General features: G+C 38.7%; 1 protein-coding gene across 4 annotated transcripts in view; it reads right to left on the minus strand.

Moving 5' to 3' along the window:
- The window catches only part of pcsk5b (proprotein convertase subtilisin/kexin type 5b), a 252675-nt gene that overhangs the window by 116488 nt on the left and 118213 nt on the right, over positions 1–17974 (minus strand). For all 4 annotated transcript variants that reach the window (XM_073909583.1, XM_073909584.1, XM_073909585.1 and 1 more), the window contains 1 exon segment: positions 5599–5811. In XM_073909583.1, the coding sequence (XP_073765684.1) occupies positions 5599–5811 (213 nt within the window).

Below are 17974 nucleotides of genomic sequence, written 5' to 3' on the forward strand. Positions count from 1 at the left end.
ATCCTAATTCCTGCAATGGCTTTTCGCTGCAATATGCACTCTACATAGAGGCTAATGCTAACCAGTTTCTCAATAAGATTTCCAAAGTTGCTTTCATAATCTCCCTTCTTACAGAGCAATATCTACAGTGGACTGATGCACTGTGGAATGCAAACAGTCCCATGATGGCAACTTACCAGTCTTTCTTGAGTCACTTAAAGGAGGTGTTTGCTGTACCACTCACCCCACTATCTTTACACGACGAACTGATAAACTCAAAGCAAGGTAACTCCACCATTCACATTGCAATTCTGAGCACTTGCCGCTAGCAGCGGCTGGAATCAAGTGGCCCTCTTTGCCACTTTCCGGAAAGGTTTAAACCCTCAAATTTGAAAACATGATGACAATGCCAACCTAGAAACTTTTATTGAGAAAGCCATCAGTGTGTCAAAGCACATCTCTGCCTGTTCATCATCTTAGTCTGTTTACCCTATTTTATCTACTAGAGCTCCATCACCACCACCAGACCCGGAAGAACACATGATCACCAATGCCTACCATCTTGAGTCCGCCGAATGGCTGTGAAGCATTCGGAACAACCTCTGCCTGTACTGTGGAGAATCCAACCATCTCATCTCGGCCAGCCCAGTCCACCTGCCTAGCCCAATGGTGAGTAAAATCACATTAACTCCATCTGTGTCCCATATACCCCATATACAAGCTAATTAATCGTGATTTCTCGTATCGTCCCCATACATGTACTGGTGAATTCCGAAATGGCTGGCAACTTCACCTCTTCCTCGGCCAACATCATATACCTACAGTACATAACGAAAATTACATAGAAAAAACACTATTCAGGACTCACCATTAGGCATGGTAAAATCTCTCGCCATATCAGAGAAGTCATCATCTAGTCCCCACATCATCATCGAGAAGTATTAATCCTACTCATTCTCCCCTGAGCTAACGTGGATGTCATCCTGGGCAGACTGTGGCTCGCAGAACACCAGTCTGACATTAACTGGAGCACCTGAGACCTCAAATGATGGAGCTCCGCATGCACCACAAACGGTCACATTGCTTCCCCTGCTGTTCACACTCTGCATCGGACCACCCTTTCTGTTCACTCCATTTCAAAGGAAAACTCACCTCCCTCTCCAAATGCCTCTATCCCGTCCATTTACACCCCTTATCTCTATGTTTTGAGCAGGGAATGAGCCACACAGTTACCTCTACATTGGTCCTGGGACTGTAGTATCAACCTGCTTTCTAACTCCAAACTACCGCTTGGATTTATCCCTTATGATATTTATCCCCGTCCTGAGCATGAGGCGATGGATGATTGCATCAATGAGGCTCTCAGTCAAGGGTTCATCAGACCATCAACCTTGCCAGCCGCATACAGCTTCTTCTTTGTTGCCAAGAAGAATGGAGGACTAAGGTCTTGTATAGATTGCAGGGTCCTGAATGCAGCCACAGTCAAATTCGCCCACCCATTGCCTCTGGTTCCAGCTGTTTTGGAGAAGCTGTCACATCCTCGGCTCGCTCCTGCTGCTCCAATCATAACTTTTTCACTCACCATCTCATTCCTGCAGCTCCAATACTCACTCTCCCTCTCCAGCCACCTCTCACCCCACCCATGCACAATCACCAGAATACTATTTATACACACCTGCACCAGAAATCACCAGTCCCCTATAAAGACTCTGTATGACCTTTTTCAGTCATACAACGGAATCAAAGTCAGACGGTTCACCTTACCTTCTCCCTTGCTCGCATTCTTCCGTGGATGTTTACCTTCTCCTGTGGACGTTTCACCTAAACTGTGGATGCACAGGCTGTGATTAAGGGGAAGTGACTTTATATTCAGATGGCTGAATAAAGATCCTCGTTTACATTGTGAACTGGTTACAAGACTGCTCTCTATCCAAGAATATCACTTACTTGCTTCTTCTGTTGAACTATCCACATTGTTTTGAATAAATTGAAAAAAAGAGATAACCATCCTTGTCTTCATTGTGTGACCGTAACACCTATACCGCATGTCTTTGGACTGTAGGGGAAACCAGAGCACCCAGAAAAAATCCATGCCAACACAGGGGGTGTGTCATCCATTCTACACAAAAATGCCAACTGACCCAGTCAGGACTCGAACCAGCGACCTTCTTGCTGTGAGGAAAGTACCACTGAGTCCCTGTGTTGCCTCAGTTAAGTTCATTGTCTATATATTTTTGTTGGAAAAAAATATATTTTTGAATTTTTTTTACGAATTGCATTTGGTATAATTTGTATCTTAATTTATGCATTTTTTGTTGCTCAGTTATCTACAAAATAAACAAGAAGAATGAATAACATTTGAAGTGATGTTCAAAACAAGGTCAGCTTGCATGCTTTACAAACTTGCTAAATAAAATATTAATATAATAAATATTACAGTGATATAATCACAGTTTCAGTGCAGCTTATATTGACCTATATCACCTATATATTTTCACTGTTAATGACAAAATCATCTATTCCATCAGTTTCAATTTTATTTGTTTAAATCAACTACTTTGACTACAATAAACCAGGCTTTACAAACTATTCGCAACGCTGACAATATTTCCCTAAGAAGAATAAACTTGGTAGGATAAGAGAACAGAAATGCATTGTGAGAACAATTTTACAGACCAGCGCACTTCGGTCAGCACAACTAAAGTAAGAATGACACACTTGATGCATCACTGACACACAGCAGTGCACAGCTCTCCTGTATCTGCATACATTTCTAAAACTTGGCATCACAAATAAAAGAAATCAGTGCATTGAGGCTCAGTGAAATGTATCGTTGAGCCTTTACTAAAGTTTAGGCTTACTTTGTGTGTGAAGAGTAGGTAAGAGCAGGTAATAAACCCCTCCACTCCAAATAGCGTGCAGTTCGCTTTGTGAATGCATGGAGAACGATTGACAGCCTGAAGCGAACATGAATTTTACCACTTGAATATTTATCTGTACTTCACATTAAACTATTGAATGATTACAGCTCATTAAATGAGAAGGTTTTGGAAAGTGATTAATAGCATCTCTGCAATGGCACCACAAGTCGATGCATAAATAGAAAATCGTAGGGGACTTACAACAGATTCCTGAGGTACTCCAGTGGCCACCTGGTGAGCTTTGGATACCTCTCCTCTCCAGGCAACACTGTATGATTTGCTGGTGAGGTAAGACTCCAACCAGCAGAGTGGGGTTTTAGTGATGCCCATTGAGGGGTGTATGGGAAGTAGAATCTGGTGATTTATTGTTTCAAAAGCAGCAGACAGATTCAGTATAAGCAGAATGGATGATTTAGAAACTGCTCTGGCAATCCGCAGGGCTTTAGTGACTGAATGTAGTGCAGTCTCAGTGGAATGTCCACATTTGAAACCTGATTAGGCTACATCCAGCAGGTTATTGTGAAATAGAAATATGGACATTTAGTTAAAAACAACTGTTTCGCCAATGAAAAAAAAAGAGAAAGACTGGTCTGTAATTTACAACCAATGAGGTGTTGAGTGATGTTTTTGAGCAGGGGGGTTTTGCGCACTCGGGCATGCATAAAAAGTAGTTGGGAATGTGCTAGTGCAAGGGATGAGCAAATATGAATACTTCTTCCTCAGGAGAAGGAGTGAGGAGGAGGAGAGTGAATTCTCAGCATGGGGTATTGCTTGATGAAGAATTGGGATAGATGTGTCGGGAAACAAATTGCTGATTTGAGTTAAAAATGAGGCCAAAAGGCCACTTGTGTAAAAAGCGAGGCCAAATCATGAGCGGATGAGGTGGGGGGGAAGGACAGAGCACAGTATTGAGCATCCTGAATAATTTGTGAGTGTCTGAAGTATTGTTAATTTTGTTAGTGTAGTATGGAGTTCCTTGGGGCCAATCACAGGCTTTTTTCTGCCCACTTTTTCAGAAACCTTGGGGCAAAGCAGGTTATCTGGGCCCAATCCCAATTCTATTTTTGTACCCCTACCCTGTCCCCTAGGCCCTTAAAACCAAGTGTGAAGAGGAAGGGCTTCAAAATGTACCCCTAAGATTTGGGACACCACTACATAACCTGTACAATGTCATTGCAATCTCTTGCTTCTTATGAGACCAGACGATCGTGACTGCTGTAGTTTTTCCAGTTGTGTTATTTTTCGGTATTTATCTTCAAGAAATCACTGAAGGCACATATCATGTTATCATAACAATCTAAAGTGGCAGTAAGATTGTAACTGTACTGTGCACTTACACAGTGGCCATATTTATCTATGTAAACACACCAAACACAACATTAACATTATAGCAGACACTGTAAAAAGTTATTATAAGGATATTTGAGCGTCATCATGTGTCAGAATGTTGTTGGACTGTTTTTATTTTAGCGTTTTTTTGTCTTGCATGAAGGTAAAACACGAATGCGGTTATGAATACAATAAAACATGTGCTTGTTTGTTGTAAAAACTCGTAATAATGACAAAAAATACTAATTTGTGGATCTCCTTTTGAGTTCAGCAATACTGCCCTTGTGGCTGGTGTATTCTGGGAAATTTTCTTACTCCTTGGTTTGAAGTGTGGTCCTGAAAAATCTTTGTTCGAAGGGCTATTCACCCCTTCCCCTCAGCCCTACGCCTTCAAGCTAAAGAGAATTGGGACACCCCTTTTCCTTGACGTGAACGTGCAAACTAAGGGGTAGAATTGGGATTGGGCCTTGGTGTTTTGGGGCAGAGTTAAAGGCAAAAGGCAGTGTTTGCCTGAGCCAGGTAAGGAGGGTGTGTAGCAGCATTACCATTTGTGTACGAACGTACTGTACAAACAAAAAAAAAAAGAAAAAAGAAAAAATGGAGAACAGTCTGTTCTGCTTATTTGAAGATGCCAGGGTTCAGGCATTTGGATTGAGGAGAAGGTTGGCAGATTTATCTTCTCCTTATGGATTGACAACAATGACAATATATTGCTGCTGAGTTTGGTAAGCTACAAATTCAACACAAAACAGTAAAAGTCCAGGACAACTATATAACAAATTGTGAGCACAGTGTAAAGCCATTTCAATTCACAGTGGTCACAGCGGTTCTTTAAACCAAAAAATCCTAATTTTTAATGTTATAATAAACATTACAGTCATGAAGAAACAAAAATAACAAATAAAAAATGTGTGTGTGTGTGTGTGTGTTATTTAATTCTATAAAATAACATTTGTTTGCTTCTGTTGTCTCCATCTTGATAGTTTCATGATGATATGCAATAATGCACTTAGCTGGTGTGATTCTAATATGACTTTCTACTTCCCTTTGAACTGGTAGGTTGTTTGACATTTGATTTGGGGAAATACTTAAGAAAAACTTTTTTGTTCTGCACTGTGACCTGTTGGCCCTACAGTTGAATTGGCATAAATTAGGCCTCAATGAATTTTGAGCTCCAGTGCTACAGGCTTCGGTCAGCCATGGTGCTATTAGCATAATATGCCTTTTTTAAATTTTTTTTCTAAAATGTTTTTTGTCTTCAAAAACATAGTCACAGTCAATGTGGTAACTTTCATAAATGCTTAAAAACAAGTCAACTCAAGGCTAAAGATGCAAGTACAATTGTCTTGCAATGTTCTTGGTAACTTACAATTTTGCGATCATAATTTTCTCCACTGCTGTAGGTGGTGGTAAGGGTCGAGGAACACTCTTCAAGATACCAGGGCTTGCGGCCACTCTCTGCTGTGCTGCTGATGGATATTGTGTAGATGCTGTTAGTGTAACCGTCGCATGAACAGTGATCACGACTCCGGCCACCATTTCCAGATGCCCACACAAATATTGAGCCCCGTCCCTTCCTGCCCTGTGAGAAAAAGAGAAAGAGAGAGAGATAGAGAGAGAGAGAGAGAGAGAGAGAGAGAGAAGTGAGGGGGGAGGGGGTGGTATTTCCTGTTTAATGACATTATTATTATTACTTATTTACTGACTCTGTTTACAGTTTACATGACCAGTACATACAGAAACAAGCTTAAAACCATAATTAGAAATAATAATATACATAGATGCAGGAAGCACATTTCACCAAAAACACATACACATACATTATGGGTGTGGACCTACTCTTAAATTATGATTTGGTTGAATTATAATTATCATGTAGAAGTGGGAGGGAAAAAATCTGAATGGATTTTCAAAAGTTAAAAATCGATTCTGTATTCAAATTAGATTGTGACAGCGTGGGTCTGTATGGGCACACGATAGAAAAATAAAAATAATAAGCTGTATGTATGCTTCTAAATTTAACTTGAAGAAAGATGAACCAACCAAAACAATGCATGCCACAAAGCAAAATCACTTTTTGTCGAATGGCTTTTGAATTATTAAAGAATGCAAAGAGAATGGCATTAAAATGGCCTAGCGATTACCTTGACCTGAAGAGTGTTCGGTAAGTCGCAAGCTGCTTCTTTACCTACTCATCGACCCAATGACTGTGCTATAGAGTTATTCCCAAGTACATCTCTACCTAAAGGCAAACTTTATTCGCTCTCATCCCCAGAAATATATTTCTGATTCTCTAGCAGCTAAGATCAGCCATTCCTCTGCATCACCGGCAGGGGCAAGATTTTTTTTGTGGAAAAGAAAGACATCCGTCGTTGTATAGACTATTGAGGGTTGAATGCCATCACGCTGCAGAACACTTATACGTTGCTCTTGATGTCTTCTGGCTTCGAAAATCTGCATGGGGTGTCCTTTTTTAACAAATTAGATCTTTCACAACGTTTGATATTTAAGAATTACATTCTGGTGTCATCTGTTTAGGTCATTCTTCAAAGTTAGCATGTCATCAAGGGGTGAGTCTTACTTTGTTTCTAATTAAACAACGATTCTGGTGGCCAGTTATGACTCGTGACAAAGGATTTTGTATTGGTTTGCTCTGTTTCTAAGACTTTCAATAATTTAATCCCTCTGCCCAAATTACCCCTCAGCAAGAGAGAAAGCGACACCCAATAAATTACAAAACTATCTCCAAAATTCAGAGATGAACTGTCATTAATCATGTTTCTTTTGCATTCAAGGCCTCTCAACAGATGTGGTTTCTGACAGAGGGCCTTGGTTCATTTATAAATTTTGCAGATAATTTATTTAACTGTTAGTCATTTATCTGGTTTCCATCTTCAGAATAACTTTCAAACAGAGAGAGCCAATCAAGACCATGAATGTATGTTGCAATGTTAAGTGTCTTAGAATCCATTGAAAGGCGATTGCCTCCACCCACCCAGCTGGGCTAAACAGACCTTTCTTCAAGTGGGTATGCGGACCAAGACTTAAGCCAATCTCCACTGGTCTAGTAATCTAGTAATGTTCCTCTCTGCACCGCATGTAATAAACTTGCTCCCAAATATAATGGCTTGTTTAATGTCATCAAAATCACTCGTCCAGTGGCAGTCCGCCTCAAACTCTCTCCAGCGTACATGCCGTATTTCATGTTTCTAAATTAAAGGTTGTTTAAATTAAAGTCTAAATTCTACATTAAATTCGGGTTTCTGCATTGGACATATGGGATCCTTCTCTCATAGAAGATTGAAATCACCAAGCAGGCTCTTCTAGGAGCTCCAGGAGGCACTTTTATTAGAGTCTACAGTCACTGTTTATGGGTCTACATGTACCTTCTGCATGCTATGCGTTATGCCATGTATACATGTTTATGTTCCTGTCTGTGTTATGTTCTGGTTGTCTCTGAAATCTAAACCTTTAGATGATGTGCTCTTTTGGAACACATTCGTCTATGGAAGCTTAACTGCTCCACCAACACTGCACCTGGCTCTCAATCACGAACAGCACCTCCAATGCCATCACACTGAGCACCGGGGCTCCTCAGGGCTGTGTTCTCAGCCCCCTGCTGTTTACCCTTCAGACCCACGGTTGTGTAGCAATACACAGCCTGAACCACATTGTCAAATTCTTAGACAACACAACCGTGGTGGGTCTCATCATCAGGAACGAAAATGATGGACTGGTGTAAAGAAAACACCTGTCTCTGAATGTGGACAAAACAAAAGAGATGGTTGTTGACTTCAGGAGGAAACATCACTGCTCTCCGCTGAACATCAACGGCACTTCAGTGGAGATCACCAAATTTCAAGGTGTTCACCTGGCGAAGAACCACAGCTGAGAAAGGTACATCTACCACACATCCTTACAACCTTCTACAGAGTAACCATCAAGAGCTTCTGCATCACTGCTTGATTTGGGAACTACAACGTATCGGATCGCAAGACAATACAGCGATAGTGAGGATGGCTGAGAAGCTCATTGGATTCACTCTTCTCTTCTGTGATGGACATTTACACCACACACTGCATCCGAAAAGCCATCAGCATTGTGGCTGATCACAGACTTACCTCACACTAACTCTTCACTCTGCTGCTGTCTGGAAAGAGATACTGAAGCATTCAGGCTCTCACATTCAGACTGTGCAACAGTTTCTTTTCATAAGCCATCAGACTTCTACACATGAAGAAACTGGACTGATACACACACACGCACAAAAATTAAAAAGATTATTGTTAAAATGACAATAAAGCCAACTTGACTTGATTTATATAAAGAGCTATTAAGTCTTCAGTTGGAATATAATTTTTTATCAACCTCACTGGAAGAGAAGTTGTTAAAAACCTGATACACATTTTATGAATTTGAGGATAAAGCAAGTAAACCTTTGGCTTTTCAATCTTGCCAAAGACAATGATAACACATTGTTGCTGCAGCCTTGTTGCTTGTGTTTGGACCTCCATCACTGTAACACTGTGTTAAAAATATATTATATAGTAGTTTCAATTAAGGTGCCTCATTAAAGCTGAACATTGCTGTGTCACCGCACAGTTTAAAACTTCTGTAAACAGAACACAATTTTAATGAACACTTGATGTTTGCTGTCAACACCACTACAATATTTAAGGGCATTCATTAAGAGAAAAATCTGATAGAATCCTGATAGAATCTGTTGTTGTCAAGCTCTTTCCTCTTTAATAAAATATTTCCCTTGAAATCTGTAATACTTGTCCTTCATTGTCGGTAAAATAACCAGACTTTCAGCAAACCTCATGTTTCTCTGCCAGTTTGATGTTAAACTGCAGCCAGTTTTACAAATGAAAACACTCCTTCACCTGAACTCAGTGCAATTAGGATGAAGAAAATGAGAGTTCCCAAAATACAAGGATAAAATCAAAGGTCTGTGATACAACATTTACAGTACAGCATTAACTAAATCCTTATATTTCATGAAGTGAAACAAATCATCACCACACAGCTGTGTAGCAGACTGGCAGAAGCTAAAATATAGCCAAGCTATACTTCATATATCTTTTTGGAACAGATTACAGTTGGTATAATCCATATGTTAATTTTAAAGTATTTTTTATTGGTCAAAAAGAACAAATATTATTTGATGTGAAGTGCATCAAGACAAGGTCTGCTATACTTCCACAGCCAAAACACAAACTAGTTTGTTAAACAAAATTATATATAAATACATATATATAAATAAATACATACATATATATATATATATATATATATAAATAAATACATACATATATATATATATATATATATATATATATATATATATATATATATATATATATATATATATATATATATATAAATACATATATATAAATAAATACATATATATACAAATAAATACATATATATACAAATAAATACATATATATATATATATATATATATATATATATATATATATATATATATATATATATATATATATATATATATATATATATAAATGTATTTATATATATAAATGTATTTATATATATATAAATATATATATTAGATAAATATATATATATTAGATTAGATTCAACTTTATTGTCATTACACATGTACAAGTACAATGCAACGAAATGCAGTTTAGGTCTAACCAGCAGTGCAATAGCAGCAAGTGCAGGATACAAGAATAAGTTATAAAGTGCAGTTATAGAAAAACTATGGTGATATTTACAGATGGATGTACTATGAACATTATATACAGGTTGGATAAGATATGAGCAGATTTACAATATATGAATATATGTGCAGGTTACTATTAATTATCAGTAGTGTGCAGATAAATAAACATGATTACAAGTGTATATGTTACAATATATGAATATATGTACAGGGATAGATAAACATGATTACAAGTGTATATGTAACAATATATGAATATATGTACAGGTTGCTATTAATAATCAGTAGTATGCAGATAAATAAGCATGATTACAAGTGTATATTTATAGTGGGTGTTCATAATTACAAATGTCCATATGCAGTGGTTATGTACAGTTCAATAAGTAAACAGTTCAATCTGGTGCTGTGAATGTGCAAATTTTTTAATGTGCAAATGTTAAACAGTGCAGTTATTGCGAGGAGTTTAAGTTAGAGGAGAGTGGGGGGTGTATTGGGGGGCAAAAGAGTCAGTGGGGGGCAGAGTTCAGGAGGGAGACAGCTCTGGGGAAAAAGCTGTTCCTCAGTCTGCTGGTTTTTGTCCGGGGGAGCCTGAAGCGCCTGCCGGAGGGCAGGACAGAAAACAGTCTGCGAGCGGGGTGAAAGGTGTCCTTCAGAATACTGCGTGCTCGGCGCAAACAGTGTTTCTTCTGGATGTCCTCTATGGCTGGCAGTGTGGTCCCTGTGATGCGTTGGGCAGCTTTCACCACCCGCTGCAGTGCCTTACGCTCAGCAACAGAGCAGCTTCCATACCAGACTGTGACACAGTTTGTCAGGATGCTCTCTATTGTGCAGCGGTAGATGTTCACCAAGACGGCTGATGAAAGCTGGTTCTTCTTTAGTTGCCTTAAGAAGAATAGGCGCTGGTGAGCCTTCTTGATCAGGCTGGAGGTGTTGGTGGTCCAGGAAAGGTCCTTTGAGATGTGGGTCCCCAGGAACTTAAAGGATGAGACAGGCTCAACGGCCATCCCATTTATGTGGATGGGATCATGTGAGCCTGTTCGTCCCTTTCTGAAGTCCACAATGAGCTCCTTGGTCTTGTTGGTGTTAAGGAGCAGATTATTGTCGGTGCAACAAGTGGCCAGATGCTGTATCTCCTCCCTGTAGGCTGTCTCATCATTGTTGCTGATTAGACCAATCACTGTGGTGTCATCTGCAATTTTGATAATGGTGTTGGATCTATTAACAGGCCTACAGTCAACGGTAAAAAGGGAGTAGAGGAAGGGGCTCAGCACACAGCCCTGTGGTACACCAGTGTTGAGTGTGGCGGTGGTGGAGCAGATGTGGCCTGATCTGACATTCTGAGGTCTGTTAGTCAGAAAGTCCATAATCCAGTTGCAGAGTGATGTGTCGATATCCAGGTCTCTGAGTTTGATCAGTAACTTGGAGGGTATGACAGTGTTGAATGCTGAGCTGAAGTCCACAAACAGCATTCGTGTATAAGTGTTTTTATTGTCCAGGTGTGTGAGTACAGAGTGCAGTGCTATAGAGACTGCATCATCTATGCTCCTGTGGCCACGGTAGGCAAACTGATGTGGGTCCAGTGTGGATGGCAGAGAGTCTTTTAGATGTGCCAGGACCAATCGCTCAAAACACTTTATGATGATGGGTGTGAGTGCTACAGGGCGGTAGTCATTCAGGCATGTTGGGCTGGAGTGTTTGGGCACTGGCACAATAGAGGTGGTTTTAAAGCATGTTGGCACAGCTGCTAGGTTGAGCGACAGGTTGAAAATGTCTGTGAATACCCCAGCGAGCTGTAGGCCTGTGCATCCCCTGATCTGAAGGCAGTGTTGCGTGCCTTCAGCAGGAGGCGTACCTCCTTGTTCATCCATGGCTTCTGATTCCGGTATGTGGTGATTTGTTTCTGGGTTGTAATACTGTCTATGGTGGTGTTGATATATTCCAGAACAGAGGAAGTGTAACTGTCAATGTCCGTGTAAGAGCCATGTGTGGCCTGGGAAGCAAACATACCCCAGTCTGTGTGTTGAAACCTGTCCTGGAGTGTGGAGTCTGCCCCCGCTGGCCACACTTTGATGGTCCTCACTGATGGCTTCACACGGTCGATGAGGGGTGAGTATTTGGGGGTAAGGAACAAAGAAAGGTGATCTGACTGACCCAGGTGGGGGAGGGGGGTCACAGCATAGGCTTCAGCTATGTTTGTGTAAACATGGTCCAATGTTTTGTTTCCCCTTGTGTGGCAGAGAATGTTTTGATGGAATTTAGGGAGCACTGTCTTTAAGTTTGAGTGATTAAAATCCCCCGCAACAATAAAAGCAGCCTCCGGGTGAGCAGTCAGTTGTTTGCTGATGGCTGCATGAAGTTCGTTCATAGCCAGCTTTGCATCAGCGTCGGTTGGAATATAAGCAGCAGATATTATGGTGGATGTGAACTCCCGTGGTAGATAAAAAGGTCTACATTTAACCATTAGGAATTCCAGGTTAGCAGAGCAATGTCTCCCAACGACGACAGAGTTTGTGCACCAAGCTTTGTTAATATAAATGCATAATCCTCCGCCTCTGGTCTTACCGGAGTCATCCGCCGTTCTGTCCGCTCGGAATGTGTGGTGCTCCGTTAGCGATACAGCGTTGTCTGGTATCCCGCTGTTTAGCCATGTTTCTGTGAAAATCATGACGTTACAGTTCCATAATCTTTTGCTGTGGTTGATGCGCAGTCGAATCTCATCCATTTTGTTTAGCAGTGACCGTACATTGGCGAGAAAGATGCTGGGTAAAGAGAGCCGGTGTTGTAGGGATAGTTTACAGTTTAACCCAAAGAATGACCAGTCTGGTAGATGAAGAAGAGCCGGAGTCAGAGATTTAAAAAAAAAAATTAAGTTTACTGAAGATAGTTTGCAGTTTCATTCGCAGAAGCCAGCTTCAACACTCTCAATGAGTTCCTAGGCCGCTCTGCTTACAATCACCAATCAATAACAATTATACTCTCACATAACGTCATTAACTGCGTCATACATAAAGGTGTTCTAACCTGATTGGTTAAAACACAGATAGACTAGGAACATTTCCACGTGAGGTTCGTGCGTACAATTTTGAACAATATCTAAACATAAACGTCAGAAACCCTTTAGACTGATTAGAGCTGACTCCAGACCTGTGAAACGGATCAACAATCAAATAGAACACACACACTTTAAGTATAATCTGTTTCTTATCCAAGGCTGAGTGTACCGTCAGCCGTCTTTATCAAAACTGGTTAAAACTGGTATAATCTACATTCAGGCAGTTATATTCTTACTACACAAAGTCTATCTTGAATAAAAAGTAGAATCACTTTAAAAGGTTTAACCGTAAAACTATAGCAAAATCACTTTAGACATTTTAGACAGTATTAGCTCCTAGAAATAACAATAGAAACAGTTGTTTCCAGTCCTCAGTTCCACTCAAGATCTCCATGACCTCTGACCTAGTTTGCTGGCTCCTGAAAATAGGTATAAAGAGACTGGCAAATGCACTGAACATTCTTATATTAAGCAATGTGTTAAATTATTCATTAATTAAAATCAATTCACAGTTTAATACTAAAGACAGGATGATGAAAAGGATAAACGTTGGTCCATGATGAGATGGACTGGAAAGCAGAAAATCCGAATCCTTCAGTGTGGTGTTAGCTTTAGCTTAGCTCTTAGCCCGCCGCGCTTCCCCCGTCTTTGTTTACGTTCTCTGCGCGGTCTGCGAGCACTTCCGCCCGGCCAGGCAGGGGTGTTCCGCCCCAACCCGGGGTGTTCTGGCGATCTCATGGATGAGTCGAAGATTGCTAATAAAACTGTCCGGAATGCACAAACCAATATCCAAAAGCTCCTGTCCGGTGATCGATGTAAAGGCACCACTGTTCTGCATGAACAGACCTGAAATGAGCAGGAATAGTACTGCAAAAATGCAGAAACTGGAGAGACCCTGAGCCTCGCGTTGTACACGCGCCGCCATCTTGGATCGTACTATCTCTATATATATATATATATATATATATATATATATATATATATATATATATATATATATATATATATATATATATATATATATATATACATACATACATACATACATACATATATATATATATATATATATATATATATATATATATATATATATATATATATATATATATATATATATAGTAGGTGTGAATTCAAAGTGGCTATTAACGCCGCAGCATGTACCGCCGCCGTTTGAAATAGGTGCCGCTCTGTTTTTAGTGTATGACCGCAGTTTGTGAATGAGCCGCCAGGGGGCGCAAAGGGACAGGATGCGAACGGACAGAAATAGCCCATACAGCAGCTACTGTGCTTGTAAATGATATTAAACATTAAGTCAAAGCATTATAATTCCTTTATTAATCATTTAAAATTTGTTAACATGCTTTATTGTAAACTTTTTAAGTGCAAAGAGGATTCGTTTTGGAAAATAGAATTGAAGAAGTAAAAGACAACTAAAATGAAAGCACAAACATTTAGTACAAATAAGTAGTCTTAAATAAATAAATAAATAAATAAAGCAGCCTAAATATAGAGACGTTCAGTGTTTGCTATTTTGATAGGACTAAGACAAGACATTTTCATTTATGTTTTATTTCTGCTTTTATTTCCATTTTCGTTGTTGATTATATTTTACTATCTCATTTATGTCTCAACAATTGTACATAATAATAAACGAATAATGAAAATAAATGAATAATGAAAATAGGCCTAAATAAATTATTTATTTAAAGACTGAATATGAAGTTAAAATACAAAACATACTGAGCCATTAAGTTAAAAAACAAAAAAAACAGGTACAGTACGTGAAACACTAAGAAACGGTCAGCAGCATGGTCTAAAGAGCTTAAGTTGAATGCTGCTTCATCAAAAGAAAAAATAAATTGACCTACCTTAAGCAGATCACTAAAAGTATAATAAAAATATTTTTGCCGCAGGACATAAATTAAGTCTCGCAGGGTTTATTTTTAATAATTTAGTTTCAGTTTAGTTCAGTTTTTTTTTTTTTCAAAACGTCAATGTTAACGTCCTTTAAAGTAGCTATAACTGTTGTTTTGTTTTTTAACTTAATGGCTCAGTATGTTTTGTATTTTAACTTCATATTCAGTCACCTTGCATAACTGCGGAAAAAGAAGAAAAAGCTGTCAAAGGTTAGAGCTAATTCATCAAAATAAGCTATATTAAAATACAGCATTTATGTTAATACAGGCAGAGTGTGAACAAACTCAAGGCTAAGATATGCGCTTGCCTTTTAATGCATTTAAAAATATTTGCGGCCTTTTTATAGGCTACAGGCAACTATGGTGTATAATAATGTTTTTTTTTTTTTTTTTTTTTGTATGGTAAAGGACAATGCACATTATGTTATTGATGTAAACTTAGGCTAAAACTTACCATTGATAAACGTGACCTACCTCAAGCAGATCACTTAAAGTGTAATAAAAATAATGTATATATAATATATTCTTAATAAGCTTCACAGCCACAAATATAAAAAACACAACTTGTATTAAAACTGGGCGAGGATTAGAAAGAATACGATGCTTGTTATATAATTTAAATTTTGATTCCAATTTCTGCAAGCACATTTTTTCACTCGCTACTCTGCCAGAAACTTCGCCGCCGGAGAGCACCTCAATAATGTAAACATTTGTTTAAAGACGGAGCGCAAGATGTGCTGAGTGGCAACATGTGAAGAACGATGGCAAAGCTAAGTGTGATTATTGTAATAAACTAAGTTATAAAGCAGAGTGTCCCGACCAACAGGACTAAGCATATGCGGTTGGCTCATTCTTCACGAATATAGAATTAAAATAATGGCGCGTTAGGTTCACTAAGCAGCGTATTCTCTCCGCCTCATCGTTTATAACCAGCGGGACACGCTGCTGAAGCAGGAGAGACACTCCGTCATTCATAATCTTAGCTGATGTATCGGAGTTGAAAGTATATATTAAAGAGGAATTTTCTTTTAACAGTCCCGATATGTTTAATCTTTTTATTTTTTTTTACGTGTCATTTCTCTTCAGCAAATTATATATATTTTTAAAGCTGCTGGATTCTTTTAAAATCGACAGCAGAGCCCGTCAATTGGTGTTTTTCCATAAGATACTCCTTTATGCATGTTTAAATTTTTTTTAAAGTCTTTAATGTGCTTTTTAATAGTTTTAATTTATTTCAAGCAGCACCCAAATGCGAATTTATCCTCAAAACTTGGCATGAGAGCGATGCAAGTCATGTGTCGCATAATTGCCTTTTTTCCCTGCGCGTGCGCGATCAATTTCTGATCTTTTTGCAACTAATATGAAAGCATAAACGATAGGAAAACTAGTGTAGTTACGGCAAGCCATCTTTCCCTGACTCGGGGCAAATTCCGCCTTTCCTTTCACTCCGTCCCGAAGCCCCAGCTGGCCCTCCTGCCATCCACTGCGTAAAACATATGCTGGATAAGTTGACGGTTCATTCTGCTGTGGCGATCACAGACTAATAAAGGGACTAAACCGAAAAGAAAATGAATGAACGAATGAATGAATAAATTAATAATAATAAAATAAAAATAAGGTAATAATCTTTAAACACAAATGCCGCGTAAGCGGCCTTTTTTATTTTTAGAGATGGTACATTTGAATTGCCTCTTTCCACTTCCCCCACCTGGAAATTGAAAGTTGCAAAGAGAACTATAGCTCATTTACACCTTGATGCCTTAGCTTCAATAGCAAAGATCATAGCCCATTTACACATCAACACAATGCAAGTTTAGCGGAAGAATGTCAAATCAGAATCACGCAGATGAAGCACACCAGCTACAACCATCATGAAACTATTAAAATTGTATTGTTATGAATTTGCTTATTTCAGCAGCTTTTTTTTCGCACAACAGAAATGCGGCGTTGGGAAGCCGTCAATGAATAAAAACAGGGTCAATAGTGAAATCGGCTTTTCATTGTATTCCTATTACCTATATCAGTGCATTAAAGGCCTTTTAAGGTGTCATATCGATAGAATAGCCTAAGTTATATTGAAATAATTTAAAGAACAAAGTTATAAAAACTCACATTACATAAATAAACAATTAAAAATATGTTTAGGTTGTCTTTATTTAATTGCCCTCATGATGATGGTCTGCTTTATCATTATGTGAGTTTTACTTATAACTAACGTGATTCAAATGATGGATCTGCGACAGAGAAACTAGGGGTTTTGGGAAACATGCATCACTATCCTTTTTTTCCCCAAACTGTGCATAGTTCAGCCGCCAGTTACTGTACGTCTTTTTTTGGGAAAGCACCCCATGTCCGCTAGTGCCGCGTGCCTCTTTCTCTGGGCAAAAAGGAGTTGATTTTTAAAATAATAAATATATAGATTAATTAAATATTCAGCAAAAGAGACATTTAGTTCATATTTCACTTTGCATTTCATCTGATAGGCAAATCTTTATAGCTTAATTAAACACATATTGTCAAAACCCACACATAGGCCTATTATATGAAAATGAAAAGGGCATTTTTTGTTATTATTAGACTACTATTTGTTATTTGTTGCCTAGGCTATTTTCACATTTTCACATTTGAGGTGCTTTATTGGCATGACAAGTAACTGTACATTCGTTTTGCCAAAGCAGTGCAGCGTCGCGTCTCACAAACAAGACAGTGCAAAAAGGGCAGTAGCGCAAACAAATATGAAAATAACATATAATAAAAAAATGATTAATAAAATAAAAATAGAATAAAAAAAATACAAATATAATAATAAAAATAAAAATAGATTTTTGATAACATTAAACAGGATAAAGGTAATAATAGTAGCCTATTATCAAAATTAAGTCCACATAAAGAGTTCCAGTATTTGTGTGTTGGAGACAGGAGCGGGTATTGTTAGTTGAACACACAGCACCACACACACTCCCCCAGTAAGATGGGTTCTGTTCGACAGGGACTCAAAAGCCGCTTTTCCACTATCGTGCTGAATCGTTCTTTAAACAGAACTGTTCCATTCCGTGCCAAACCGGGCCAGACAGCAC

The sequence above is a fragment of the Danio rerio genome, chromosome 8, assembly GCF_049306965.1.
Source record: "Danio rerio strain Tuebingen ecotype United States chromosome 8, GRCz12tu, whole genome shotgun sequence".
Classification (NCBI taxonomy): Eukaryota; Metazoa; Chordata; class Actinopteri; order Cypriniformes; family Danionidae; genus Danio; species Danio rerio.